This window comes from Ictalurus punctatus, chromosome 15, assembly GCF_001660625.3.
Source record: "Ictalurus punctatus breed USDA103 chromosome 15, Coco_2.0, whole genome shotgun sequence".
NCBI classification, from domain to species: Eukaryota; Metazoa; Chordata; class Actinopteri; order Siluriformes; family Ictaluridae; genus Ictalurus; species Ictalurus punctatus.
Genome location: NC_030430.2, coordinates 19373687 through 19401526, shown reverse-complemented (window position 1 = coordinate 19401526; position 27840 = coordinate 19373687). Strand labels below are relative to the sequence as shown.

General features: G+C 37.3%; 4 protein-coding genes across 10 annotated transcripts in view; 1 reads left to right on the top strand and 3 right to left on the bottom strand.

The window, feature by feature from the left end:
* Positions 1 to 6053, bottom strand: part of ube4b (ubiquitination factor E4B, UFD2 homolog (S. cerevisiae)) — a 31367-nt gene extending 25314 nt beyond the window's left edge. For 2 of the 3 annotated variants that reach the window (XM_017486898.3, XM_017486899.3), the window contains exons 1-2: positions 5733 to 6053; positions 1978 to 2197 (exon numbers count right to left, since the gene is read on the bottom strand). In XM_017486898.3, the coding sequence (XP_017342387.1) occupies positions 1978 to 2197; positions 5733 to 5756 (244 nt within the window). In that variant the 5' untranslated portion in view covers positions 5757 to 6053. The remainder of the gene's footprint in view (positions 1 to 1977; positions 2198 to 5732) is intronic. The other variant, XM_017486900.2, reaches the window with a different exon arrangement.
* Positions 6054 to 7978: 1925 nt separating this feature from the next.
* Positions 7979 to 10640, bottom strand: rbp7a (retinol binding protein 7a, cellular). Its single transcript, XM_017486897.3, has 4 exons — positions 10468 to 10640; positions 10056 to 10234; positions 8859 to 8960; positions 7979 to 8756 (listed from the first exon to the last, which is right to left on the bottom strand). The coding sequence occupies exons 1-4, from the start codon at positions 10538 to 10540 to the stop codon at positions 8703 to 8705; spliced, it is 408 nt and encodes a 135-aa protein (XP_017342386.1). The 5' UTR covers positions 10541 to 10640; the 3' UTR covers positions 7979 to 8702.
* Positions 10641 to 14537: 3897 nt separating this feature from the next.
* nmnat1 (nicotinamide nucleotide adenylyltransferase 1) lies at positions 14538 to 20700 on the bottom strand. 5 transcript variants are annotated; one of them, XM_047160186.2, is made up of 6 exons: positions 20627 to 20647; positions 20182 to 20299; positions 18548 to 18702; positions 17414 to 17597; positions 16688 to 16809; positions 14538 to 15385 (listed from the first exon to the last, which is right to left on the bottom strand). In XM_047160186.2, the coding sequence occupies exons 2-6, from the start codon at positions 20202 to 20204 to the stop codon at positions 14988 to 14990; spliced, it is 882 nt and encodes a 293-aa protein (XP_047016142.1). In that variant the 5' UTR covers positions 20205 to 20299; positions 20627 to 20647; the 3' UTR covers positions 14538 to 14987.
* A 704-nt stretch (positions 20701 to 21404) lies between these two features.
* lzic (leucine zipper and CTNNBIP1 domain containing) lies at positions 21405 to 27292 on the top strand. The gene is given in 6 exon segments (NM_001200352.1): positions 21405 to 21756; positions 23275 to 23410; positions 23842 to 23940; positions 25088 to 25183; positions 26028 to 26109; positions 26822 to 27292. Coding segments are annotated over 6 exon segments (573 nt in total). The 5' UTR covers positions 21405 to 21655; the 3' UTR covers positions 26881 to 27292.
* The last annotated feature ends 548 nt before the right edge of the window (positions 27293 to 27840 follow it).

Genomic DNA, 27840 nt, shown 5'->3' with positions numbered 1-27840 from the left:
CTCCAGCCAAGGTTGTAGCAAGACACTGCCAGTATGACGATGCTTTTTTTTTTTTACCTGTGTACTAGCAACCATTATTCCTATACTCCTGATAGAGTGCAAATTATCCTTGTATTGATGCTAGGAATATTCTCTAGGTCTATTCTGAGCTCATGAGGTCCTAAGACAGTATTTCACGTTCAGATGGTGAACATGTTTCATTCTATAGTGCCGCGGGAAAAAAGCACTAGCTTGTCGTTATTAAACTTTAAAATATGACTGAACAGTTATTACATTACACATTAGGTTAGGTTTATTAATCATGACCATGGTTGGGAGGGTTACTTTAAAAATGTACTCCATTAGTCCATTATGTAACCAAGTATCACAACATGAACGTAATGCAATCAGATTATTTTTGGATGACTTCAAGGTCACATATGTAAATAAAGTCAAGGGAAAAGCAACATGATACTTTTATTGAGAACTTATTTTAGAGCTTAAAAACATTTCCAATGTTTGGATTTGTTTTAATAAAACAAACAAACAAACAAACAAACAAACAAACAAACAAATAAATAAATAAAAGAGCACTGTCCCTGATGTGGGTAACACTACATCACAAAAGCTAGGGTGACCATATTCTGGTTTCCCAAAAAGGTTTTGTTTAGAGATGCACCAATACTAAATTTCTCAGCCGATACAGATAACCGATAGTTCTGTCTTTTATGCCTTCTTATAAAAAATTTGACTCGACGCCGAAACTCCTGCTTCACTTCTGCTCACTTCCGGTGTAAAATTTTAGCAGTGCAGAGCTTACAAACTGCAATTTTGTCGTCGTTCCAAACAAGAGACATCTTTACACACAGCACGAAATCGATATGTTTTCACGCCCTCTTTTTATTGACAGGATATAATCCGCTCTGAACACCGGCTGTTTTTAAACTATCGTCCGATAAAGGTGGAAAATAGCCTTTACCGGCTGATACCGATTATTGGCTGATACATTGGTGCATCTCTAGTTTCTTTTTTTTTGGTGGGGAGTCTTAATAGCGTTCAAAACTGTTACTATGATCGCAGACTTTAATACACTGAAAAAGACACACTATTAGCATCACATGAATATATGAAATATATATATATATATATATATATGAAATATATATATATATATATATATATATATATATATATATATATATATATATATATATTTTTTTTTTAGATAGGCATTGTTTCAACTCAGGACAGTTGTCATTTGCTGCTTTTGTCAAACAACTGTTTGACTCTGTACAGAACAGCGCTTCATCTTTATGCATTTGCAGAGTAGGTTGAGAGGCAGGAATTTGGCCAATAGTTACTGCAAGCCTTTTATAAATCGACCAATCGGTGTGCGACAAGGTGGGAATTACACAGAGGGGTTAAAGCAATGCAAACATGCGCACACACAGTGCAGTATTAGACCATAAACACATCATAATGAAACTAAAAACCGAATCCCGGACATTTTCTCAAATTTAGAAATCCCAGCCGGACGCTTTTTTTAAGGTCTGAAAAAGAGGACATGTCCGGGAAAAAGAGGACGTATGGTGACCCTAAACAAAAGCCTTTTAGAGAACAATGTGTGTTAATTTCTACCCAATTAACTTTGCAGAAAACTTTTTTACTCCCCAAACCTGATCATGACTGATTAAACATGATGAAAGATAAACTGTATGGTGGTGGAATATAAATTAATTTGAGCCATTCCTGATGGATGTGTGCCTAAAAGCTCTGCATACACAAGTACAGACGCGGTAAAGAATGTTGTCTTGCAGGGACAGGCAGCGCTGAACGATAAACAAACAATCTGCTTCTTTTCGTTTTAAAAGAATAACAAAGAAGGCTCGGCACATTTCAAAGGGGTTTCTCGACACTAGATTTTTTAGCAACAAATACAAGATGTATTACTGTATTAAAAAATGCAAATATCTTTGCACACTGCTACAGCACACTTACCCGAAGCCCCCATTGGGGAAGTGGCAGGTGTGACATTTTGGGCGTTGAGACCCAGAGAATGAGATGGTGCTGGTGGCAGAGGCTGTGATGAGGCCCCGGAAGGCCCGGGCAGTGGACCTGGAGGGGTTTCTCTCTGTGGTGACGTCAGCGGCGTGCTCAGAGGGGTGGTTGGCTGAGACGTCGGTCCTCCAGCTAACCGGGCCAGCCGCCTTCTCCGAATCTGCAGGACATAAAAAAATCATTCATTCATTCATTCACCATCAGTAACCACTTTATCCTGTCAAGGTGGATCTGGAGCCCATCTTATGAACACTGGTTGGACCCAGGAGCAAGATAGAGGAGAAAATACACATAACCGGCATTTTGGCAGGAGGGAAGAAACCAGAGGAACCAGGGAAAAAACCCACAGGGGGAGGGGGAAACCAAACAAACCCCTACTGCTAAAATTCTCTAAAAATTTTAATAAACCCAAAGAATACATTAAAGTGAGAACAAGAGCTGAAATAAATAAATTAAGCTCATACCAGAGCCCTTGGCAAAATGAAAAGGGGGGAAAAAAACATGATTAATTTATCTTTTTTTTGTTTTTTGCTCAAAGTAAACCCTAATGTATTCTAAAGCATAATATTGCTGCAGCTTTGCAGTTAAGTGCTGCAGGAGAATCACCACACACTCCAGTGACTCATAACATCTGGGGGACACTAAAACAAGGCTCACAGCCTCCCTGATAAAGACTGACAGTGAAATGCCAAGAAGACGAATGCATGGCAGGATAATTCAGCCTCATCCTGAATCAGACTCCAGCACAGCCAAAAACAGAGCTGGCAATTACACCACCAGCTAAGCGTTATGGAGTCAAGAAATACGGTGTGCTCAGCACTGACAAAACAGTATCTCTAAACTATTAAACATTCCACAGCATTTTCCATCGTTCAGACAATTTCTGTTTTTATACAAACTACAGTAAAAAGGTTTTAGTAGGAAAGTACTGAACCAGTTCTTGACATGCCGTTAGCGTTAAACTGAAGATCGGGCATTTTTTCCCGATCAGACTCCCTGATGTATTTTTAGGATGTGAACATGTGTTAATTTGACTGACAAGACAATAAAGAAAACAGCTAGTCTTAAAGTAAACCACCATCATGCGTCTGGAATTTCACACAACCTGGTTATCAGGCAACACACATCTTCTGTATTGTACTGCTGCATCCTTAAATTGACTTGTATAGATCTGGGCAAAATGTTTAGGACTCATAATGGATCTTAAGCTGGGTTTACTCTATGATTTTCTGCCACATTTTGCTGTCACAGACAAAAATCGCACATCGTAAAAATAATTTTTTTTTATACTGTGACGAAAGACATCCGATGACAGATTTCAGTCAGACATTTTATAAACTGGCAAAATTTTCAGCGTGCGATCACTGTTACGACAACATTGGATTATGCCAAACTTGTGGGACAGCTACAAATTTGTTACTGGTGATCTTGAAATGTAATCGAAACATGCTAAAGGACAGAAAAATATCTGTATTACCTCAATCTTGCTTGGAAGAATGCTTGTGTTTGCGTGAGCCCATTTTCTGCACGATCCCGAATCGCACTGATTGATGCCATAAGCATAATATAGTCATTTTTAAGTGTAATACTCACAGGTTTATCGTTAGAGGAGCTTCATTCTATTATTTGACAAGGAGAAAACATTTTAGAGCACAATCTGTTATACAGGGTGTCCCAAAAATCCTCACTTTTTTAGCAAAATATCTTCCAGAATTTTTCCATACTTTGTTTATGCAATGTTTTCTATAATTATATTATATATACACACACATACACTCCAAAAAAAAAAGCAAAAAAAAGAAACATCCCTTTTTCAGGAGACTGTATTTTAAATTTTGTAAAAATCCAAATAAGCTTTACAGATCTTTATCGGAAAGGGTTTAAACAATGTTTTTCAAGCTTGTTCAATGAACCATAAACAATTATTGCACATGCACCTGTGGAACAGTCCTTAAGACACTAACAGTTCACAGGCAGTAGGCAATTAGGTCACAGCTACAATAACTTAGGACACTAAAGAGACCTTTCTACTGACTCTGAAAAACACCAGAATAAAGATGTCTAGGGTTCCTGCTCACCTGTGTGAACATGCCATAGACCTACTGCAGGGAGGCATGAGGACTGCAGATGTGGCCAGAGCAATAAACTGAAATATCTGTAATGTAAGACACCTAAGACAGTGCTACAGGGACACAGGAAGGACGGCTGATCGTCCTTGAAGTGGAAAATTACATGTAACCATGTGTCCCCCCAGACGTTATTGAGAACTTGCAAATGCCTTGGTGGAAGTGTGGAGTAACATCTCACAGCAAGAACTGACCACTCTGGTGCAGTCCATGAGGATGAGATGCACTGTAGTACTTAAATCAGCTGGAGGACACCAGATACTGACTGTTACTTTTGATATTGACAGCTTTTGACAAAAGAAGAACGTATTGAAATCATTCTCATGTCTGGATCGAGAAGTTGTCACAAAGTTGCGATGGACTTTAACAGGAAACGTGGGAAGCACCTCACACGCACGACACCGTCGCCAAACTTATTAACAATTTCAAAAAGACTGGAAGTCTTGCCGACCGACTGAGACGTGGACGTCCACGAACATCCACTGACGAAGGCACAACTGACGTGGTGCTGGCAAACATAGTTACCTATATACAGAGAATTTTGGGACAACCTGTAGAATCTGGCCAACATTTTATTATTATCATCACCTTGTAAGTAATAATCTCAAAAGACCGTTGTAATCCCAGTCTAACACAACACCGATCTCAACTCACAGCCAAAGAGTTTGTTTAAGACGTGTGCCTTTTGTCTGTGACACTAAAATCAGACTGAAATTTACAGTGTGAACTCGACTTAAAATCCAACTTCACTGGGGAGACCTGTAAATAGACCTAAAGTAAAACCTTAACCGATCTGTGCTTATATTTTGATGCACTGAATAAACACAATGAATCATTTTTGCATCAGAAATATACAAAAAGGGTTGAAAACAAATAACATTCCATTAAAGTGATGGAGGATTACAAAAAAATTTTTTTTTTTTTCGCTGTGAACATGGAAAAATCTCAGCAAGCATGAAAGTGGTTTGGTGTTCAGCATAAAAATGACACTTGTTTGGTTTTGGTTTTTATCCACCAAACCGTGCGACTCGTTTGAATATTTCCCAACCAGAAATATGCGAAGCTGACAACTAAAATGAGATACAAACTTAATGAGATTGCACCGATTTCTATTTTCCACCCTGGATTGACTAACAGTGATGACGGACTTCACTGAAGCAGGCTAATCTAATGTTAGCAAGCGAAACAAAACAGCCCATAGCCTGCTGGTTTAGCAAATCAATAATTACTCAGAAGGCAGCTCACTAGCCGGTACAGTGACATACCGAACACAGTGTAGCACAATTTCCTTCCACCTCAGTGAAAACTGTTGGTTTATATTTTATTTTTATAGACTCTAACTGACAGTGCTGCAAGGAGAGAGTATTGTGAGAGTATTGCTGATGTGACACACTGCCAGTGGGGGTTTCAATCATCTTCAGCTAACTGCTCGTAAAGCAAGTCACTGCTCCGGCTGAAAGGGTGACAATGACATTACATTATATTACACAAAAACATTACTGACAATTTATGAGCTCTTTATCCTGGGAATGTACAGAAGTGACCGAGCAACACGCACAAAAGTCTTACCTCGTCGGCGCTGAGCTCTTCCATCGCTTTTCTTTTAATTTTGTACCTAAAATAATTTTGCTAGCTAACTAGCTAGCTGCCTCACAAACCCCAAAAGTGCATAGTATAAAACAATACAACAAATAACAATACACCGTGATTGTCCGTTTGGCGCTCTTAAATTAAAACATTAATCGTATAGCTATGTGCTCTCCCGCAATTGTTAAGATTTTATAGCTGATTTCTTTAAAGAATGAAACAAACACAAAAGTATTATTCGTCAAAACACCATGGCGGCCATTTTGGATCTCGGGTCACGTGACAGGCTACCGACACATTGCGAGCTGCGGCAGTCTGTTTTTATTTCTTTCCGACCCGTATTCGCGCAAACCCCGACTCCTAAAACAGAATTGCTACTATTGTTCCGCCTGCTGTTTCAGCATTGGTCAATAAATGAACAGTCTGTGGAATAACAGCCAATCGCGGCTCAGGAGTCGCGAGTTGTCGGAATAAAGGTTGGTTTAACACAACGCCTGCGGCAATCCCAGAAGGCGGTTTTCCAATACAGGGGATTCCAACAAATCCATCGGTGTGTTCGGCTTCAGCTGCGGCTGGTGAGAGTTGTCGCTTGCAGTTGTGGGAGGAGTTGAAAACGGAGCCGTCGTGTCGGACACTTTCTGTTTAATTAGTGTTTGTTGGTCACATATATATACATATATATATTATAGTACAGTGAAATTCTTTTCTTCGCCGCATGTTATCATGCTGGAGTCAGAGCGCAGGGTCAGCCATGATACAGCTCCCCTGGAGCAGAGAGGGTTAAGGGCCTTGCTCAAGGACCCAACAGTGGCCGCCTGGCAGTGCTGGGGCTTGAACCCCTGACCTTCCGATCAGTAACCCAGATCCTTAACCGTTTCCCGTAGTGACGCTCCGCGTTGTTTGCTTTCTTATATACATATTAGATGTAATATTTATCAGATAAACAGACGTCTGAATTTTACAGGTGGCAACCAGAAACACTTTTCAATCAATAGGTTAAGTTAATAAAGTGCCTGTATGTACAAGAAGAAAGTTCAACATAAGCCTATATTATTTAAAAACCAATAAAGTGGGGTCTATATATATTTTAATCAGTTTATGTTGAAAAACATGACACAATATGGCATTATGATTACATGAAAAGGGTTTTTACTTTTATAAAAATACAGATTGGTGAATTTTAAGCCCGATTTGCACCCTCCCCAATGATCTGGGGGACGTGGTCTGATTCGAGGCTTGTCGCTACCGACTTTTTGTCCAAAAAAATCCTCAATTGTGTGACGTCAGTGCGATTATTTTAGGGCTCTGGATCGAGTCTGAGCCTCCCCAGTCCCAAGATGTTTGATATTTACGACTCTTGATCGGGCTGCCAGAGGCAGGATTCCAGCAATAGCTGATGAGAGCGAGCAAGTTTCACCAACTGCTTTTTGCACCGCAGCCACAAACATGCCATGCGATTCTGGCTGAATTGTCTAGTGTATGCATTCGTATGATTATAATGTTAAAAATCGGTTGAAACTGTCCTTACATCTGTGGTCTCCCGTGGTAAAATCGTTTAGCGTGTCCCGGGCATTAGCGGAACTGAAGGTGTCAGAATAAACATGAAAAGCACATGTCATCGTTGTCGTTGTGAGTCTGACCAATGGTGAAATAGCTCACGTAGCCATGCTGGAGAAGCTGCGCTGGCTGAGGGAGTCAGCTGCTCTCATATCGCTATTGTGGTACTTTGATGCCATGCGTCACAGTGACGTCGTGGCCATCTCAAGTCAGACAATTTCTAACCGGCATGCACTGCTTCAAGTCAGCCACCGACCGGTCTGCGCAGCACCGCATGAAGTCGAACACACCTATTGTTTTTATAAGTAAATGTCATTTACTACCTGTGTGTTAAACCAGAACAAAATATTAGACATGCATTTGATTAACAAAGGAGTTTGTGAAGCATCTTTTCACCATTTACTTTTTGGCTTTTAAACCAGGCCACCACCCTGATTTTAATAGCTTGTCAAGGGATTTGCGAGCCGTAAATTATTCACACCTTTTCTCTTTGTTTGGTATTGAACTAAAATAACTTAACAAGTGGGCTTAGCACTGATCACACATTAATGAAGTAAAATTTAATGAAATAGCATACGTTTTAATAACGTTTTATTAGAAGTAGTAGTAGTTATTGTTGCTGTAGAGGTATTTGGATTATCACAGTAAAGTTTCAAGGAAACCACATGGTCTCTGAACTTGTTGCAAGTTTTATTGTACATTCTTGTCAAATTCACTGAATTAAAAAACTTCACATCCAACCTGTGTGACATTGGCAGATTTTTAAGCATACAGGTCACGACCATTTCTTTCCTTCAGAATGTGAGGCTTTCTTTACACAAATAATAAAAATGCATCTTTTTTTTTTTTAAGGGAAACGTACAAGTGAAGGTGACATTTAGATACATAAAGCTGGAAATGTCCCTATCTGAGATGAGAAATTAGGCAACTGACAAAAATATAAAAACATGGATGGATGAACAGTCAAATTACAGAGATAGAAAATTTAAAAAAAAACTACAGGAAACGCGACTATTAGGAACCCATTCTAAATGTTATATCGCCTCCTAGTGGTGACATAGTGAATAGAAATCGTGTGTATTGAACTGTAAACATGCAATCAGTTCACAACTTTACAGCTGTTTGTTTCACTGTTCTGGAACAACGGATACAACTTAAAATTGATATTTAGTTAATGAGTTGTATCTGGTGTCTAAAGAACAGTAAACAAAGTGGTTCTCCGGGACTGGGGTTTGTCTTCCGCCTTTGATGACATTGCCTTTAGTCACAAACGCTTGAAGACCCTCAGAGTTTCAGCTTTCTTCATGAACACAGCTCAGGTCAGAGAAGGTGAGCTCTTGTTCCATCCAGTCTCTCCTACACTTCTTCCCTATCAAGATGCAATAAAGCTACACTTTAAGCCACTCTTTTGAAAACTTGCTTGCAGGTTTGGTCCTCACAATAAAGCTCCTGTAAGACAAGGGAGAAAGAAATGGCAATGTATTGTCAAATTTTTTATACAACAATCAGTACTGATGAGAAAAAAACCCAGCAACAACACAATTTTCATACCAGGTGCAGTTTATTGTCCTCAATCCAGTGAGCCCAACCTCTGTTTTTCTTCTCACCCTTCTGAATGCACACCATCCTGTTCTCCTCCCACGTCACCACAGACTGCCATTCAACAAAGCATTTCATTATTTCTAATTGTTAGCCATATTTCTGTTTTTCAATCAAATTCAATGCAATTTAGTTTGAACATTATATTGTCTTTATGCACAAGTATAGAGAAAAATGAAAATACTTTTCAGCTAAACCAGGTTCAGATTCATTCTGTTCGACATTCTTCATACAGACAGCACAGTTACATAATAAGTACTCACAGTACCTGTTCTGTTTGTGGTACACACACTAAAGTCTGTTTTTAGGTGTAAGGTTACAATAATATGCCTATTAAAAATAATAATAATAATAATAACTTTTTCAAAACAAATTAAACCATTTATACTGGAACAACTAAAACGTTTACATCAATGATTCACATTTATTTCAATAGAAATATTTTTCAACTGAAATACTGTAAATAATATATTAAAATTGACTGTATATTATGAACATACATTCTATAAACAGTAAGAGGCAAAGATGAATATATCTGAATGTAACTTGTTACAATTAACAAACCATTCATTGAACATTTACACATTTTGTTTTTGAGAATGCAATACCCACATAATTTTTTTTAAATAATTATGTCTAAAAGTGGGTTCATTTATGAATCAAGTGTATAAATTTTACGAAGTGGATTAGTTCTGACACACTGATTTGATTTAGATGTTAATGATGCCAAACAGAGCAGCTACCCTCTTTATAAGAAGAAGGTTCCTCAAGGCATCTTGAGATGGTGAATAGTTCTAGCTTTCTACAGGTGTTCTACTCAGAAACCTTTCTGAAGGACAAATTAAAGTCATCTTTGCAGTGGTAGATGGGCTTTATTTAAAAGAATGTACTCAAAAAGTATTCTTTGGTTTGTCCCACCTGCGAAAACCCTTAATGGTTCTATGTAGGGCACTACAACAGATAGTTTTGCTTTCAGATAAGGAAGTTGTTCTAAAAAGAAGCCTTGAATGAATGTCCCTAACAGTAATGATATAATTACTCAAACTTCATGACCCAATATTAGAAATGAAATTGTTACATTTTGAATATCCATTAATCCATTAAGTTCAGTCATAAGAGCAATACAAATGGTTTATGTAAATGTTTCACCTTGCAGTGTCTCTCATCCAAGCCCTTAGTAAACTCATCAAACTCCTCATCCACTCTGAAGGAGAAGACGTAGTTCCTGAAGGTGCTGAAAGTTTTGATCACATACTTGTCGTTGGCCTGCTCGATCAGCTTATGCTGCTTGAGCTTCAGCGCTATCTTACGAGTGGACGAGCCAATTCCTGCCGGAGAACAAGAGTAAGCAACTTACAGAAATTAATGCACATAATAGAACACTGTCATTGTTAAATTGCGGTGCGTGTTAAACATTTCAACTTTCCACATGGTGATCACCATCAATTTTCTTAATTTACTTTTGAAGTACTAAGCTGTTTAATCACGTCACATGTTCCTTGTTAATGTTTCAATACACACTCATTCATGAAAATAATGGTGGTGTGAAATGAAGCCTTACCCAAAGCAATCATGTATCCCTCCAAATTGATGCTGCTGAGCAGTTCCCATTTCCCACAAAGGCTGGTGGGCATTTTTTAAATTTCTTTTCTGGTTATCAAGAAGAATCACAGCAGGAGAGAACTACAAATGATCTGAGAAACAGGGTGAGATTCCAGGCTTACAAAAGAGACTCAGACAGTCACACTGTGGGAGGTGTCAGGAGGCAGGACTTTGAAAACAGGTCTCTATACCTGATTTACACACAGTCTCACTAACAAGTTCCAAACACACACGCACATATACACCCAAAGGCTTTGTGTTTTAAACGTCAGATGAGAACACACCCCTTAACACAAACAATCATTATTCTTTAACATTAAAAAAAATGTAAGTATACTCAGCATATTATGACAAAACTGCAGAATATTAATTCACTGAAATGGACTTCCTAAAACATTGGTTTATATAGTTTTAGATTATCACCAATTACTTATAATTATACAGCTGTCTTGTTATCAATATTACATTAAATATTCCTGGTTTTAAGGTCAACATCAAAATATCGGCACCTAAACACAAAGTAATTTAGCAATGTGCGAGATGTGCTTTCGGAAATAAAGACATTTAGAAAATTACAGGTTAAACCAGCTCATAACATTGCCATCAAAGCAATCATTGGGGTTATTTTATTATGGTGGTATAACATTAAATCAATATTACTTTTAATTTGGCTGGTTTTAGGGTCAACTGCAAAATATCAACATAGCTACAAATTGGATACGATATTTTTATTAAAGTAATTGATTCGGTGATACATTTGTTTCAGAAGATGAATGAATATATCACTGAATCAATATTACTTTGAATTTTAAGTTTGAAGGTCAACATCGGACACACTGGCAAATATGCATTTCTTCTCCCTGTGCTGCGGGGGTTTCATTCATTTCCTCCCCCAGTCCAAAGACATGCATGGTAGGCTGATTGGCATGTCCAAAATATCCGTAGTGTATGAATGGGTGTGTATGTGATTGTGCCCTGTGATAGATTGGCACCTTGTCCAGGGTGTACCCCGCCTTGTGCCCGATGCTCCCTGGGATAGGCTCCAGGTTCCCTGTTACCCTGAAGAGGATAAGCTGTATAGAAGATGGATGGATAGTTATTGGAACAAAATCTTATCTGAATTAAAGAAATCAATAAGCCAACAATTATTTAAGTAATACATTATATTTATAGGATATAAAATAATACAAATAATTTAACTATATCTGATAAAGTCAGAGGCTCAGACAGTATAGGAAGCTTATTAGGAAACATCACTCAAAAGTCACAAGACAAAAATACTCAGGAATGTTTCCATTTTGAAAGCAATTGCCTCAAGTTGTAAACAGATCTTCAGTGGGTATTCCCCACACAGTGCGTCATTATCAATCAATACCCTCTTTCCGTTAATAGTCATGCACCTTAGAGTAAAGTGCGTAAAAACTTCCCTGTCTATCCATGAGAAAATCATTCTGTTAGAATCCACTCAGAAACATGAAATTAAATACATTGTCATTCAAAGCCTTTGAAAAACTTTCAAAAGGTGATGTAATTGTTCCTTGTAAACCTTTGTTAATACTTGGGAAGGTGTGGTTAAAGATATTAATCCCAATAACAGGTATATATTTTGGGGTGTAATATATCTCCATCCATCCAACCATATATATATATATATATCTCACATGTATATCACATGTATACATGTATATCACACACACACACACACACACACATATATATATATATATATATATATATATATATATATATATATATATATATATATATATATATATATATATACTGGAAAAAAAATCTGGCAATTCAAACCAACATTTAACATCAAATGAGGCCTTACTTCTGGGCTATTAATAATAAGGTGTGTCAGATTAGAGACCTTGATTAACCAACACGTGCTTCACCATCTATTTACGTAACCATAATTTTTAGCCTCAGAGCAATTCTGTGACGTTCACTGAAGCTGTCATACCGACTTGCACAACACCCTGCCCTATTTTTACTTTAAAAACAAAAGAAATCAGTTAAGGCCCATGCATTTATGTGCCTAGAAACACATTTTGGCTAGACATTATGTATGTGTAACACAACTGGCACCCTCTGTTTTACTTATATTGAACATTAATCCAGTCGAGCATGGATTACAGGTTCATACCACAGTGCTCAGTAAAACTGATTGGTCAAAAGTTGTTGATTAATTTTCTATCATATCAGTTCTGAAAATAGTTTCAGCGGCAAGGAAAATCACAGGTTTATATCAATGTACTCGTTCTAATACATTATCGTTTCTAGAGTATCCCCTCATTCACGGGGACCTGTATGATGGACACTTCACATAATTTAAGCCTAATAATAAACAGATAAAAACAAACATGTGCAACAAATGGTCAAAATTCATTGCAGAGTTTAGAGTAAGATTTCAGAAAACAATTTTCTTATTGTTGGAGCCTATCCCAGGGAGCATCGGGCACAAGGCGGGGTACACCCTGGACAGGGTGCCAATCCATCACAGGGCACAATCGCACACACATTCACACACTACAGACACTTTGGACATGCCAATCAGCCTACCATGCATGTCTTTGGACTGGGGGAGGAAACCAGAGTACCCGGAGGAAACCCCCACAGCACGGGGAGAACGTGTGGACCCACCGTGGGCCACGGGTGGAATCGAACCCCCAACCCTGGAGGTGTGAGGCGAACATGCTAACCACTAAGCCTATTGGATTATTTAACCATGCTCCTGAAGAAACATTTCATTCCAAGGTATAAGAGGTACTATAAGTAGGAATGACCAAAGAAAGCCACTTAACTTGGCTCAAGTTATACGAGAGTGAGCCAAATAAAAACCTTTTTTTCCTCTTTTGCATTGTTTATTGCATATAAGTGTCACAAATTGTATAATTGTTCTAATTAATCTAAATTTCATTCAGTGCCAGTGTTCCATTGCTTAATGAGTTCATAAAAAAATCAATTAAATTCTCATTTGTATCACACCCTTGTAGTATTATGAGGTCTAGGATATGGAAAAAAGTTTACTGTGAAAGCAATAGAAGAGAAGAACTGTGGCTGACTGTGGTATGAATAACAGTTTGACATATCTATACTTTCACTTAAGTATCATAACTCAGTACTTTTTCAACCTGTGGTTACGTGGTATATCCAAGCAATAAACTATTGAACATGTAACAGAGTGTAGAAAGTACAATAATTAATACAATAAGTTAATTGAGTATAATATGGACAGACCAATTAAAGTAGAGAAAATCTTGGAATCAGGAGATATTCATAGGTATATGGGGATTGTTTAGTTTTTTACTGGACATTGGACAGTATAAGACATAGGTTCTCAACCCTGGTCTTGGAGTACACCCTATCCTGTTCACGAGTGTCTTCCCTGTTCTAACACACCCATTTTAACTCAGGAAGGGCTGTTAATTAGATGATTAGTTGAATCAGCTGTGTTGGGAGCAGGGAAAATGGTCAAATTTGCCAGACAGGTGATCTTCCAGGATGAGGGTTGGAAAGTTGTGGCAGAAGATAATTTAATGAGTTGGGGACAGTTTGTTCCATGTTGGTGGAGGGGCATTAAGTATGTATTCTTGCAAACTCCGACTTCTCACCAACCATCACAAATGGCATGGATGTGCTCAGTTATGCCCATATCACAGTGATCAGATTCATCACTTATTCGGAATACAGTCATGTTCAGTAGGTGGCAGTGAGTAGAATAGCCATTTACAAATGCTGCCAGCTATTAATCTCTCATGCAGTAACAAGCTAGCTATTCTGAGGCCATTATATCATGTAAGTAAAAAATTTTTTAGCCAGGATTAGTCTGTTATATAGCCTACCAGATTAGTTAACGTTGGCTATCTATTAGACTGTGTAAACCTTGTTAGCTTTCATACTCACAAATTGGTGGACATTGTGTTCTAGGATGAGGCCAAACTACAACGTGAAAAGTAGCCTGTGCCATAAAACAAACTCGTTTCAGCATAACAAAAATAAGTCTGATGCTGTGCACACCTCTTTACACATAGCTATTTTATTAAGAAAATAAATCCAAACAATTGTGCATGTATAAGACAACAGGACTGAACACACTGATAGTGTCAAGAAAATATTCTTAATAAAATTGGTTTCAGCAGTTGCCCAGAAATATTAGGACTTTTACTATATTATAACACCCTCAATATAAGACCCTAAAAAAAAAAACATGGACCAACTAATTACCAAAAGCTTCAGGAGTTTTATTTGGATAATTAGATGTTTTATAGAGTGCAAAGAGTGGCTTGTAAAAATCATTTGCATTTGTAAACCCTGATTCTTTTCCAAAAGATGTCTAGTGTATTAAGGGTGCCATATTTCTACATTGTAGCTGGTGAAGTGCATTGGCTCTATGGAGCAAGGGTTTGGCAGCTCTCACACACACACACACACACACACACACACACACACACACACACAGAGTGCAGTAGCTTATTCAGCTGCCCTGTTATATCTCTGAAGAGGAGCAAGGACGACGTCTGCGTTCTTCTGCTCACTCTCAGCACTGTACAGATGTTGATCTTGGATGTAGCGCACCACAGGCTCAGGCAGCAGGTAGCGCACGCTCTGGCCCCTGCACACAGCTCGTCTCACGTGCGTGGCAGAGATCTCATTGGTCACCCATTCCCTCACGATGTGGATGTTCTTACGATATTTGTGCAGCATGTCAGACTGGTAGACAAACCTCTCTGCATCACAGCCACTTCTGGTGATGCACACAAGCCCAAAGCGGCCCACAATTTCGGCAATGTCCTCCTTCTTCCACAGATTGGGGATACTGAAGGATTCCAGCACGTCTGCTCCACACAACAGCTTGAGCTGAAGAGTTTCTGCAGAAAGACAATCAGAAATACAGATCAGAATTATAATGAGGGTAGAAGTAGCTTAGCTGATGTGCTTGTTATGTGACTTAAACATTCAGGACTGCCAGTTCAGGTCAACATGACAAAACCAGCCCAGTGACCATTAAATACAAGCCCAAAAACATGTGAAGTGGCCATTCAAACCTGGCACAAAAAACACCATAAAAAAAAACAAAACAAAAAAACACTAGCCCAAAACAGCCAATTGTCACTCAAAACTAGCCCAAAAAGCAACCCAATGGTCATTTAAAACTAGCCCAAAAAGCAACCCAATGGTCATTTAAAACTACCCCAAAACCAGCCCAATAGTCATTCAAAACTGTCCCAAAACTAGCCCAAAAAGCATTCAAATCCAGACCAAAAATGAGCCCAATGGTCAATGAAAACCTATGCAAAAACCAACCCATTGGTCAGCCAAAAGCAGCCTAATGGTCATTAAAAACCGGTCCCAAAACCAGTCCAATGGCCATTCAAAGCACTGGGCCATCATGAGCCACCAAAACAGACTCACTGCACATTGGGAATGTTCTACACATCCCTGGAACAGTACTGGAGGAACAAACACAATTCTTCCAAAAGATATTCCCTTGACTGGAGTTAGTCCATTGCCCATAGGTGTTCAACTGGGTTGAGATTTGTTGACTTAATCTGAATGAATGGATGAATGAATGAATGAAGCAACTGTCTGCAGTTGTACTTAGTTGAATCACAACAGAAACCTTTTTGCAGACTCTAGTCATGGACCATGCTATGCAAAGTTTAGCATTTACCTTACATGTAATACAACTCATCAGATAGTTATCATGGCCTTCATTTGGCACTATATTTGGTGTGGTAAAAGGAGAAAATCCAAAATGCTCTATCATACTGTTGCTTTCCATGACCTGTATGTGGCCCTCCTGTGACAAATTATATAAAAGAAGTGAAGCCCTGTTACCTAACAGTGTTAGACACCATGTCACGTTGTTGCTCAGTTGATGAGAACAGAATGAACAAAGTTGGCCCTGGCTTTGAAAGAGAGACCCGTTTCTCAACATTACAAAACTGTGGTGAGACAGCCATTAAACTTGTTCAAACTTGGCAGATGAAAGGAATGCTGTCAGCCCTTCTACTTCAAATAACCTGCAGTTGTTTTGGCTTCATTTTTGACTGCAGGACAATGTGCAGATCACATATTTGCATGTGAATGAAAATGAAAGTCAGCTTTATATCACTTTGCATTCATATTCACTGTGACTTCAAAATTTATCTGGAAAAAAGTGTCAGTACCTGATCTGTTGTGATCTGATGAACTTTCCTCATTTTCCTCCACTCTTCTTTTCTTTGGGAACTTTACCGTGTCCACCTCGTCAAGGCTCTCCACCGCTGATGATAACTCAGCATGATGGTGTCTTTTAAAGATCAGGACAAAAAACATAAATGCAATTGTGTTACATTTACTGTTCTCAAAAAACAAAACAAACAAAAAAAAACTATCTGCATGTAAATCCAGGAAACTGGCTGAGATTCCAGAAAACAGGATTGTTGAATTAGACTGGTGTATATTATTTAAATAGGCTTTCTTTTTCTCAGACTAAATTACAGACTGGTATAAACTTTTACTTTTAATAGATATTTACATATGTCAGGCTGATCATCAAAAAAAGCAATGGATGGAGTATTGGGGGAAAAAAAACATGCCATATAAAGGCACACAACAAACATTTGCACAAATGTATAGATGGATGACAAATTGGTCATATCATGTACTATAAATCATATACTATGGCCTTCACAGTCACCAGATCTCAACCCAACTGAACACGTTTGGGAGGTTTTTGAGTGATGTGTTAGACAGCGCTCTCTACCATAATCAGTAAAACAACAACTGAAGAAATTTCTTTTGGAAGAATGGTGTTCATCTCTCCAGTTCAGTTCCAGAGACGGTATGTGTATAACAATCTGCAGATTCTCTACACCTAAATTATGAATAAATGCTGTAAAAAAGACTGCCACCTGATAACTTTGGCTGTTTCCACCCACTCAGCCTGCTGACTCTCCCAGTCATCTACACTGATCCAGCTGGAGTTCTCGGTCGCTAATTTGGCCATCTCCACTCGATGACACGCCTCAATCAGACCCTTCTTCTTATAGGCATCACCAACAGGAGAGATGATACCCTTTACTACTCTGTACCTTCCTGATAAAATGCAAAAATGAACAAATAAATTAACAGACTGAAAAGATTGTCACTAAACTTTTTTTTGAAGAACATATAGAAGAGCCGTTGAGAACTTTTTTTGTGACCCAAAACTGGGTCATGAGCATGCATGAGGAGCTTTTATATTAGTTCAAAGCAGAGCACTATGGCTTGTCAAATATGCGAACTGCTATATCATTAGTCTAAACAGTTCTCATTATATTGTTACTATTTTAAATGCCTGCGCATGACCTGCTGGTCCATATTATTGCTGTTTTGGAAAACGGCGCACTTTTATTATTTGGTTTTCGGGTGTTTTTGCGAGAACTCACAGCATATTAACGCACAAATTTATGGATAATGGACAAAAGTGGATTGTGAACAAGGTCTAATTTGTTGTGTTTTTTTTTAAATTGGGTTAAAAGGATAGTGATATTGTGATTATAACTACATTTGAATATTTATCTTGTTTTATTCCGAAAAATCAAACCCGACAAAAACAAGTTTGCTAGCTAGACAGTAGACCTATTAATATAAGGGCCTCAGTAGTATAAAATAGTATAATGAAACATTGAGACTAAACTATAAGAATAAAAAAAAGTTAACTATGCCGTTTTGTTAACCTTCAAAGTCTTTCACTGGTTAACGCTGGTTATTATATCTGAATTTTTCACCTAAGGATAGTCAGCAGATCTTTGAGTAGTGTTCGCTTTGCCATTTCTGTAGATAATTGATAGTTAAGTAATATGATCATATAACAACATTAAAATCCAAAGTGGAAGGAAAAGCTGGAGACCAGTTTTAGGAGGATAATATTTGCTAGTTTTTAACCAGGTCATGGTGTCCACTTGCATCGCCGCTGAAAAGAGTCCTGGTCCTGAAGCAAGACCAGTTAAGAACCACTGATAAAGATCATTTAAGTTAATGTTGCTGGTGTAACACTGATGTACCGGTATCTTCCAGGTGATCCCGTGCCAGCTCAAACATGCGCAGGTGCATATTGGTGATGGGGTTGAAGGAGCCACATGCCAGCAGCACCACTCTGATTCTCTCCTGTAGTGCCATCGGGGACGTCATAAATGTTAGCATAGAACTGATTCGGGACCTGAGAAAGAGAAGAACATTTCATTACATATTCTGGAATCTCTGTTCAGATAGAGATCTTCTGTAAAGCTTCTTTTTGGCATTGTCTACTGTTAAAAGAGCTTGGCAAATAAAATTCAACTGAAGAAAAAAAAATATTCCTTACCTCAACAGAATAAAAAAATGAGTTTTATAAAACCAGACATAACTTGTAGAATTTGTTAGATCAGGGGTGTCAAACATGTGGTGAGTGGGCCGGGACTAGCCTGATAAAGGTTTTAATCCAGCCCCACTAAATGAATCTTCATGCCATGTTCGAAATTAAATCTGTTTTGTGGACTGTAATAGAAAGATTTATTAATTTATTTATTTTTTAAAAAGACTCAGTTATTCAAATAAAGAAAACTAGATTCCATTTATTTTATTTTCCTTTTTTAAACATTTGTAAATAATTTCGCAAACTATGTTGATTCCTCAGGATTCACTTCAATATTATAAGCTTCTGTGTAGAATCATGAAATAAAATCCCAATTTAGTCTACAGGGTGTCCCAAAAAGTCTCCACATACAGCAGACTATGTTTGCCAGCACCACGTCAGTTGTGCCTTTGTCAGTGGATGAACTGGGGCGGGGGGTGTTTGGGAATGAAAAATTTCGGAAGACGTTTAACTAAAAAGTTTTAATGTCCCCTATGTATGGAGCCTTTGGGGACACCCTGTATTTCAGTTCCAGGTTCTAAAACTGAAAACGAGTGAATAGCCTCTGCATACAGTATATATCATAAAATTACAACAACAACAACAAAAAAGGCATTGTTAATGAATTGCACTGTGTTCAATCAATTTGTGCATTCAGAATATACCTTAAACAATTAAACAGGAGCTGTCGATGTGTTATTGGTCACATAACGAATTATTTATTATTTTTGGCCCGACCCACTTGACTTATTAACGTGGTCTGTTTTCTAAATTGTATTTGACAACCCTGTGAAAGTATCGAAGAACTGCACTAGTGATGGTGTACGCAGTTTCTATGGCAACTACTGGAGGTAGGGGTAAGAGGCTGTAGGCAGATGTGAGTTCATCTCAATGAAATGATTTCTATTTGTCAAAATACTACAGCATGTAAAGCAGGAAGTCTCAGGCATGCAATGAGGAAGTACTACAGAAAGAAGTCCACCAAAGAAACTCACTCAATCACACATGCAGCAGATGATTGGTCAAATCAGTCTGAGATATGAAGCATTAGGCCTATTTAATATCAATATTAACCAAACATCTCACTTGACTATTATCCATACGGCTCTAAACACGCACATGGCTACGCATACACTTTATTTTCACAAGGCATGCCATCTGCACACAGGAAAGATGACAATAATATAACTGCATTGTATATGTATTAAAACAGAATTCTGAATCGATTATACAGCCTTACATGCTATGTGAGGAAAAAGGCGAACCTAAAATTAACCACATTGAAAAACTTTCTTCGTTACTTACCAAAACATATACACAATACACATCCGTTTTTTAAACTTCCGGTTTAACTAAGCGATGCGGTGATTGGTCAATCCTTCACCAAGGCTGTCTCTGATTGGCTTACATGCACAATATTTTTTTCTAGAATTAAATGAAACAAAACGATCATAAATATGTGAATAGGCAGAACGTGATATCTAATTATGAACAATACATTCACGTGGCAGACATTTAATCTAATAAATGACGAGGTGAGAAATTCTCTCAGACTGCGTTTATGTTTATAAACCTCAATTCTGCGCAAGAATAACGCAGCCTGTATTCAGAACGCTGGAAACGTGAAACTAAGAAGTCGTCAACTGGCTTTTCTTTCTGTGATTTTATACACATAACGCGATTAAACTGTTCGGTGTAATAAATTATAACATCTGTATCTTATTGTTTTAAATTTGGTTTTGGCCAGTACCTATCTGCGCACAGACTATTGTGGTGGTAATCCATCATCCATCTCCGTTACATCCTGCACGCCCTGGTTTCCTGTTTTAATCTCATTGGACGAATAAAAAATAGATCGGTTGTTTAGGTAGTCATATGTGTGCCTGATTTTCTTTTAGCGTTAAGTAATGTTATTTTCATATTTAGCTACGTAAGAGCGTGCTAATAACATCTTATTTTATTAGCTAATTTGATAGCTAATATTTTATGCTTTTTACTTTTAAAAGAAATAAAGGAGATAAAGCTAAATACTGAATACATTTCAATTTGAAATCAAATCATCAGAATCAGCTTTTTGCCAAGTATGCTCACACACAAGGACTAAATTAATATTAAATAAAAATTTAATAGAAAATAAAGTATACACACACCCATATATATATATATATATATATATATATATATATATATATATATATATATATATATATAGAGAGAGAGAGAGAGAGAGAGAGAGAGAGAGAGAGAGAGAGACATTTAAACAAATCTATTCCGATTTTTTTTATTATCTATGTCTTGTTGCTGTTTTGTAATGATTCAATATTTAATAGCATTTATATATTTTATCCTAAACAGTATTCAGAAGACTCTAGTATATATTTATTTAACCAATATTAGCTATACCTGAGATTCGTTATGAATTATATTCAGGCAAACACGATACCTACAAGCAGGTCCTTTGGATACATGTTGTGCAGGAGAATGCACATGAAGTTAAAACACAGGCTGTTGCCAGACCCACCCTTTCTTTTCTATTCCATAAGGACTTTTCTGTGTTGTGTCGGATCGCAGCTGTTGTTAGTTATTAAACAAGTGAAGCTTGCTTTTATACATACTGTATACATACTGTATAAAAGTTCAATCTAGACTGATATAACCTGCTGTACATGTTCACGCGGAGTGAATTTGGATTTTTTTTTTTCTAGTTGAAATCCTGACCTGTTTCTGATTGGCTAATGAACTCTGTTTGAGTATCTCAGGCTGATTTGAGAAACACATCATGGCTTCTCGAGGAAAATCAGAAACTGGGAAACTAAAGCAGAACATGGAGGAGCAGCTGGACCGACTAATGCAGCAGCTACAAGATCTAGAGGAGTGCAGGTAAAGTTACACACCGCTCTCAACTCCTCTAACTTTTACTTTAACCTTACTTCACCCAAGTAAAAACAACAACAACAACAACACATTACTGCAGAAAGATCATCATAAAATCCTAGTGCAGGTATCACTTTAAGCACTTTTCAGGAAAATTCCACTCTGAAACACATTAAATATTATTCTATTGAATTATGTGCGATGTGTAATTGATGATAGATTTTTGTTATCTTTGGGAGAAGATGTGGTTGTGTGCCGTGCAGACGTCACAGGGTGACCTTGCCAGCGCAGTTACTGTACACTCACATCAAGTCACATGTGTCTCTTGTAGTCTGCCACTTGTTGATGCATAGGGAATGCTACGGTGGCACCTGTCATGGGGTGGAATATAATCAAGGGGTGAGATATATTAGGCAACAAGTGAACAGTCAGTTCTAAAAGATGATGTGTTGGAAGCAGGAAAAATGGGCAAGCGTAAGGGTCTGAGTGACTTTGACAAGGGCCAAACTGTGATGGCTAGATGACTTGGTCGGAGCATCTCCAAAATGGCAGGTCTTGTGAGGTGTTCCCGGTATTCAGGGGTTGGTAGCTAACAAAAGCTGTCCAAGAAGGACAACCAATGACAGGGTCATGGGGGCTCAAGGCTCATTGATGCTCATGGGGAGCGAAGGCTAGCCCGTCTGGTCTGATCCCACAGAAGAGCTTCTGTTGCACAGATTTCTGAAAAAGTTAATGCTGGCTATGATAGAAAAGTGTTGTAACACACAGTGCATCTCAGATTGCTGTGTATCTGGAGACCAGTCAGAGTGATCATGCTGACGCCTGTACACCGCCAAAAGCACCTACAATAGGCACAAGAGCATCAGAACTGGACCCTGGAGCAATTGAAGAAGGTGGCCTGGTATGATGAATAACGTTTTCTTTGACATCATGTGGAAGGCCAGGTGTGTGTGCGTCACTTACCTGGGGAGGAGATGGCACCAGGATGCACTATGTGCAGTCTGGTGGAGGAAGTGTGATGCTCTGTGCAATGTTCTGGATAAGAAGTAAACAAAGTAGAACTCCCTACCTTTAAATCAGTTATGTTGTATATTGAAGTATTTGCTTTAGATCAATCAACATACAGATATGTTTGCTTGTTAAATTTATAACACTAACTATACAGTTATGAGGAGGAAAATGTACATCATTCATCACTGGCTAGTTTGTTGCTAATAAAAGCCGAATATGACGTGTCCATTTTCAAAATGACTTAATTCCTACCTGCGAATGCTGCATAAATCCTACAGGTGCCACTCAGCAAGTAGTCAAATAGCATTGTGGGAAATGTCGAACATGGTTAATCCAAGTGAAAATAGACTAACATGCAGACGTCAGACTCGTTACTTGCCAATTTAATTACAAAATAAATCCTGAATGCTATTGAAAATCACATTTTTCCTTAATAAAACACAAGGCTTTTTGAGAAATTTACCTAAATTCTTTTAAATGACTTGTCTTGTGTCAATTATTTCTTCATTCCAGAGAAGACCTCGACGATGAGGAATATGAGGAAACCAAAAAAGAGACCCTGGAGCAGCTGAGCGAGTTTAACGAGTCCCTGAAGAAGCTCATGTCAGGGAACATGACCCTCGTGGATGAATTGGGAGGGATGCAGCTAGTAAGATGTTTTTAATACAGACATGAATACTGATGCCATATTTTCTCTGAATGGCCAAATTTTGTGTCAGGGGTCACAGTTAAGGTTAATCGTATTTGAAGATTGACCCCAGATATTCTGACACACACATTGGAGGGCAAAGGTTTGCATACAAAATCAAAAGTACAGAGAAATGTTATTTGAACAATACTTTTAGTGTGTTAGCTTTCACAGACAATTCTTCACTGGGATAAGTACCAAAAATATCAAGTAGTGAGTGTTCAGATATTAATAGTGATTTTAAAATATCAGTTGTAGCTATCTCTTTTTCTAATGGGGATATAAATATTCTCTTTTCATTTGTATTTACCTCCAGTCACTTTCATTTGTAAAATAATGTCATTTTTTTTACTTTTTTCATGCGGAAACATAATTCTTACTTTCTCTATCAGGCTATCCAAGCTGCCATCAGCCAAGCATTTAAGACCCCTGAAGTTATTCGACTGTTTGCAAAGAAGCAGCCTGGGCAATTACGGACAAGACTGGCAGAGGTAATATTTGAAATATAAACACAACATTAATTAACTCTTTACTGCATGGTGTTGCCATATGGCAACAATTAATATATTTTGTTCAAATTTTTTGATAGGCAATAATCCAAAATCACTATTTTCCTATGTAACTGGAAAAAGAGCGCTTTTAATCTTGACATAGCAAAAAAATGCCATGTCTGTTTGTACTTCCTTTTCTGCAATCACATGGCATGGTGAAGGTCATCTCTGAAGGGCTCTTGAAGGGCTCTCAAAATTTGATTAATTTTTCAATATCTAGGCAAAACTACTTAAAGTGAAAAAGAAATAAAAATTGTTTGAACAAGTCTATATTTTGAGTATTCTGATAAATGGTCAAAAGTAATTGTTGTCATATGGCAAAACATGCAGTAATGGAACTGTGGTATGTGCATTCATGAACTGAAACAGACCTACATAGCGAAAAAGACACTAGGCTTCTCTAATAGTATATTTACATTCAAAGGCAGAAAAACTGTTGTAATTTCAGACAGTTTGCAATTGCACCTTATTTTCAAAACGTTATGTTTCAAGAGAAAGCTGTTAAGAATTCTAAAGACAGAATTAATTAAAAAGATCAAATTTTTAAATCCATGCACATACTTTTTACATCTGTAATTCCTTTCTAGGAGCTGTATAACTTTTACATGCTTACTAGGTGGCAAAAAACTCTACAACTAATAGTTTGGAAAATGCAGTAATTGGAATTTAATCTCATACATTTTGGTTTATTCTTGACTATATGATACTTTCCACCATTGCACATTGTTGCCATATGGCAACAATTTACCAAGTACCCACTGCATTTTTTATTTTATTTTTTTCAAATTTTGTTTGATATATTTTTATTACTTGAACTAATCCAGTTAAATTTTTATTACTTTAACTAAATCCATTAAAAAAATTTTTTAATGTAAATGTAATAATTCATGCAGTAGAGGGTTAATAAATATTCCACCACATAAGTACAGTTTCGACATTCTACACTTCTATATGTGAGATTTTGAAATCAAAATGAAAAGTGCTCTATAATAATAATTATTATAATTAATTATTCTTATTATTATATTAACACCAGTAAGGGGGTAGTACTTTGGTTGTGTTTAACATTGTCGTGCTCTGTCTCCAGATGGACCGTGATGTGATGGTAGGGAAACTTCCTAGAGACGTGTACACTCAGCAAAAACTGGAGATCCTCACAGCTCTGAGAAAACTGGGCGAGAAGGTGAGAGGCCTATTTCTAACCTGTAGATTCTTTCTGTGTCAGCTTCATGTATTAATGTCATTTATGCCACAGCACTGTTTAATTCTCGACTCTGAATGATTAGATGTCAATTAATTTTCTATAACAGCAGCTCTGATAGTAAGACAACTTACAGGTTTATATTAATGCTCTCGTTCTTATACATGATCTCAGTCTAATTTTGCACAGGGACTTGCTGGATCATGAGAACAAAGAAAAATGTTTAATGTGAGGAGAGATTTAGCATTTCTCTGGTGTCACCTCTTTGTAATACTCAGAGGTAAAGCTGTTACTTTAAGTCTTCAGAACAGAGGGCTTTGCAATTTATCAGTAAAAAAAAAAATTATCATCAATATTAATACAGAGAAAGAAAAACAGGCTAGTGAGGGAATGAGAGTTTATAGATGCTATAGCATAAGTGATAACGGGAACTAAATTTTTTTCACGGATGTTCCACAACATTAAAAGAAACTATGAATGAAATTATAAGTGGATAAAAAGTACACTGTTTTTTAAGGGACAAAATGTTAGCAGTGGCAATTTGCTGTAGTATAAAAGGAATAAAACTTTGAGAAGTGCTGTTATTGGGAAAACTATCAACTTCCTTATGTGGTTTATTTCTTACATACATCACTCTCCAGGGTTTCTGTGGGTCCTTAAAGGGTTTAATCTGCTAAAAAGTACACATATTAAAAAGTATTAAATCATCTTAGATTCAAATACATGATCTTCCATTTTTGCCATTTAGGCTGTTCCTGTTTTGGTGCAATTTGCTTTGAAAACATTTAAAAACTATTCAGTCATATTATTTTAATATATAATATAGCTTACAGCAGAGGATGAAGCTTTTCTCACGGAAAATGTCAGTGCCACTCTGAGCCAGTTTGAGAAGGTTACAGCAAAAATGGGTGAGTATTGGTCTATGCCTCAGTTAATCACAGTGCATGATGGTGAATATAATTCAGTTGTAGACGTGGGTGATTTCCTGGAAAGTTTGCATGAGCGTTAGAGCAGACTGAACAGAAACCTAGGCATGACCATTTGTCATGACTGTATTAATGTGTGGAAATGGACTTATTTACTTGCTTGGTAGCCTGCATAAGAAACCATTCAAAATGTGAAACCACTTAACGTGAATCCAGATTCTTAAGACTGACATAACTATCTCTTGAAAGATGTTATTTGCTTTAATAATTGGCTATGACAGTTTAGGCCCTGTTATATATTTTAATTATGACAATTATCATACAGTGTACCGGTTGAAGTATAGGCAGGACTTGAAGTATAGGCAGTCGGCTAAATAAAATGCAGAGTTGCTTGGGCATTTATGAGGAAGCAAAAATATAATATAATGTAATAAAACACATTGCATTGGAAAATCATCATTATTCGGTAATGGTAACATTACCATTGCTGCACAGCAGGATATAAACAGTAATGATGACTCCCAGCATGTACCATAACACGTTTATAACGTAGATATGCCATTATGTAGGGATTGAGTAAAGTGTTAATATAGACCCAGATAGCGCGCGTGTGTGTGTGTGTGTGTGTGTGTGTGTGTGTGTGTTGACTACATGTACGGAATTTTAACCTGATGCTTTTATTCAATTCCTGCAGGATCTGAAGATAAGATCATGGCCTTAGCTAGCTCTGGAGTTGAAAAGACTCAGACCTAGTGATGCACTTTTTCTCATTTGGTACTCTGTAAATGATGTGTGTTTGTTTTTTTTTGTTGTTGTTGTTATTTTTTTTTTTTGTTATATTAGTGTAATATTTAGTCCTATAATTTTGGATCACACTTCTTCAGTGCCATTCAAGTTTCTTAAATGTGTAGTTATTTTCATGCTTAACCCCAACGACCTTCAAAATACTTATTCATTTTTCTGTATGTGATTGTACAGTTTCTATACAGGAATTTAGGAATTTCATTGAGCTACCCAGTCAGATTTAATGTATAATATTTACATTTGGTACACTGTACTAGATGATTTGTGTTTTGGTCATTCCTTTCTGAGGTTTTAGGAAAAAAATGAATGTCTTGATGTTGGAGTGTATTGAAAATGACAGATAAAATAATTTCTTACAGGCCATTTTTGAATGTTTCACTTTTATACTTCTTCATGAAATATCCTATTTATGATAGAAATCGAATGAAAATGAATGTCTAAAATATGTCATGCAAACACGGTTGACCGTTTATGACATTTGAGTATTCGGTACTGCATGACGATTAAGAGACCTTAATAATAATAATTGTACCTTTTCTTATATGTTCTGTATAGAAATTTTCTTTACTGATGTTAAGTGTTTTATATGATAATACAAAACTTGATTTTTTTTTCCATGTATGTTTTTGAGAAGAGCTCATTATATTGATGTTAAATTGTAATTGTGAGGTGGTAGATAGGGAAGTAGTCTGTTTGTACAGCAGGAAGTCTTTTCACATGAACATGACAGATACCTGCGACTGATTAAGCATCTGAGTCACACAGCATATGCAAAGACATTTCTACGAGGAAGAAATTTGAGTATGATTGTAATAAAATCTGAGTTGGGGAAATGTAGCTAAATATATATTGTTTGTGAATGTTATGATAATGTTTACAGGTTTAGGGTCATAGTTGAAATTCGTGACC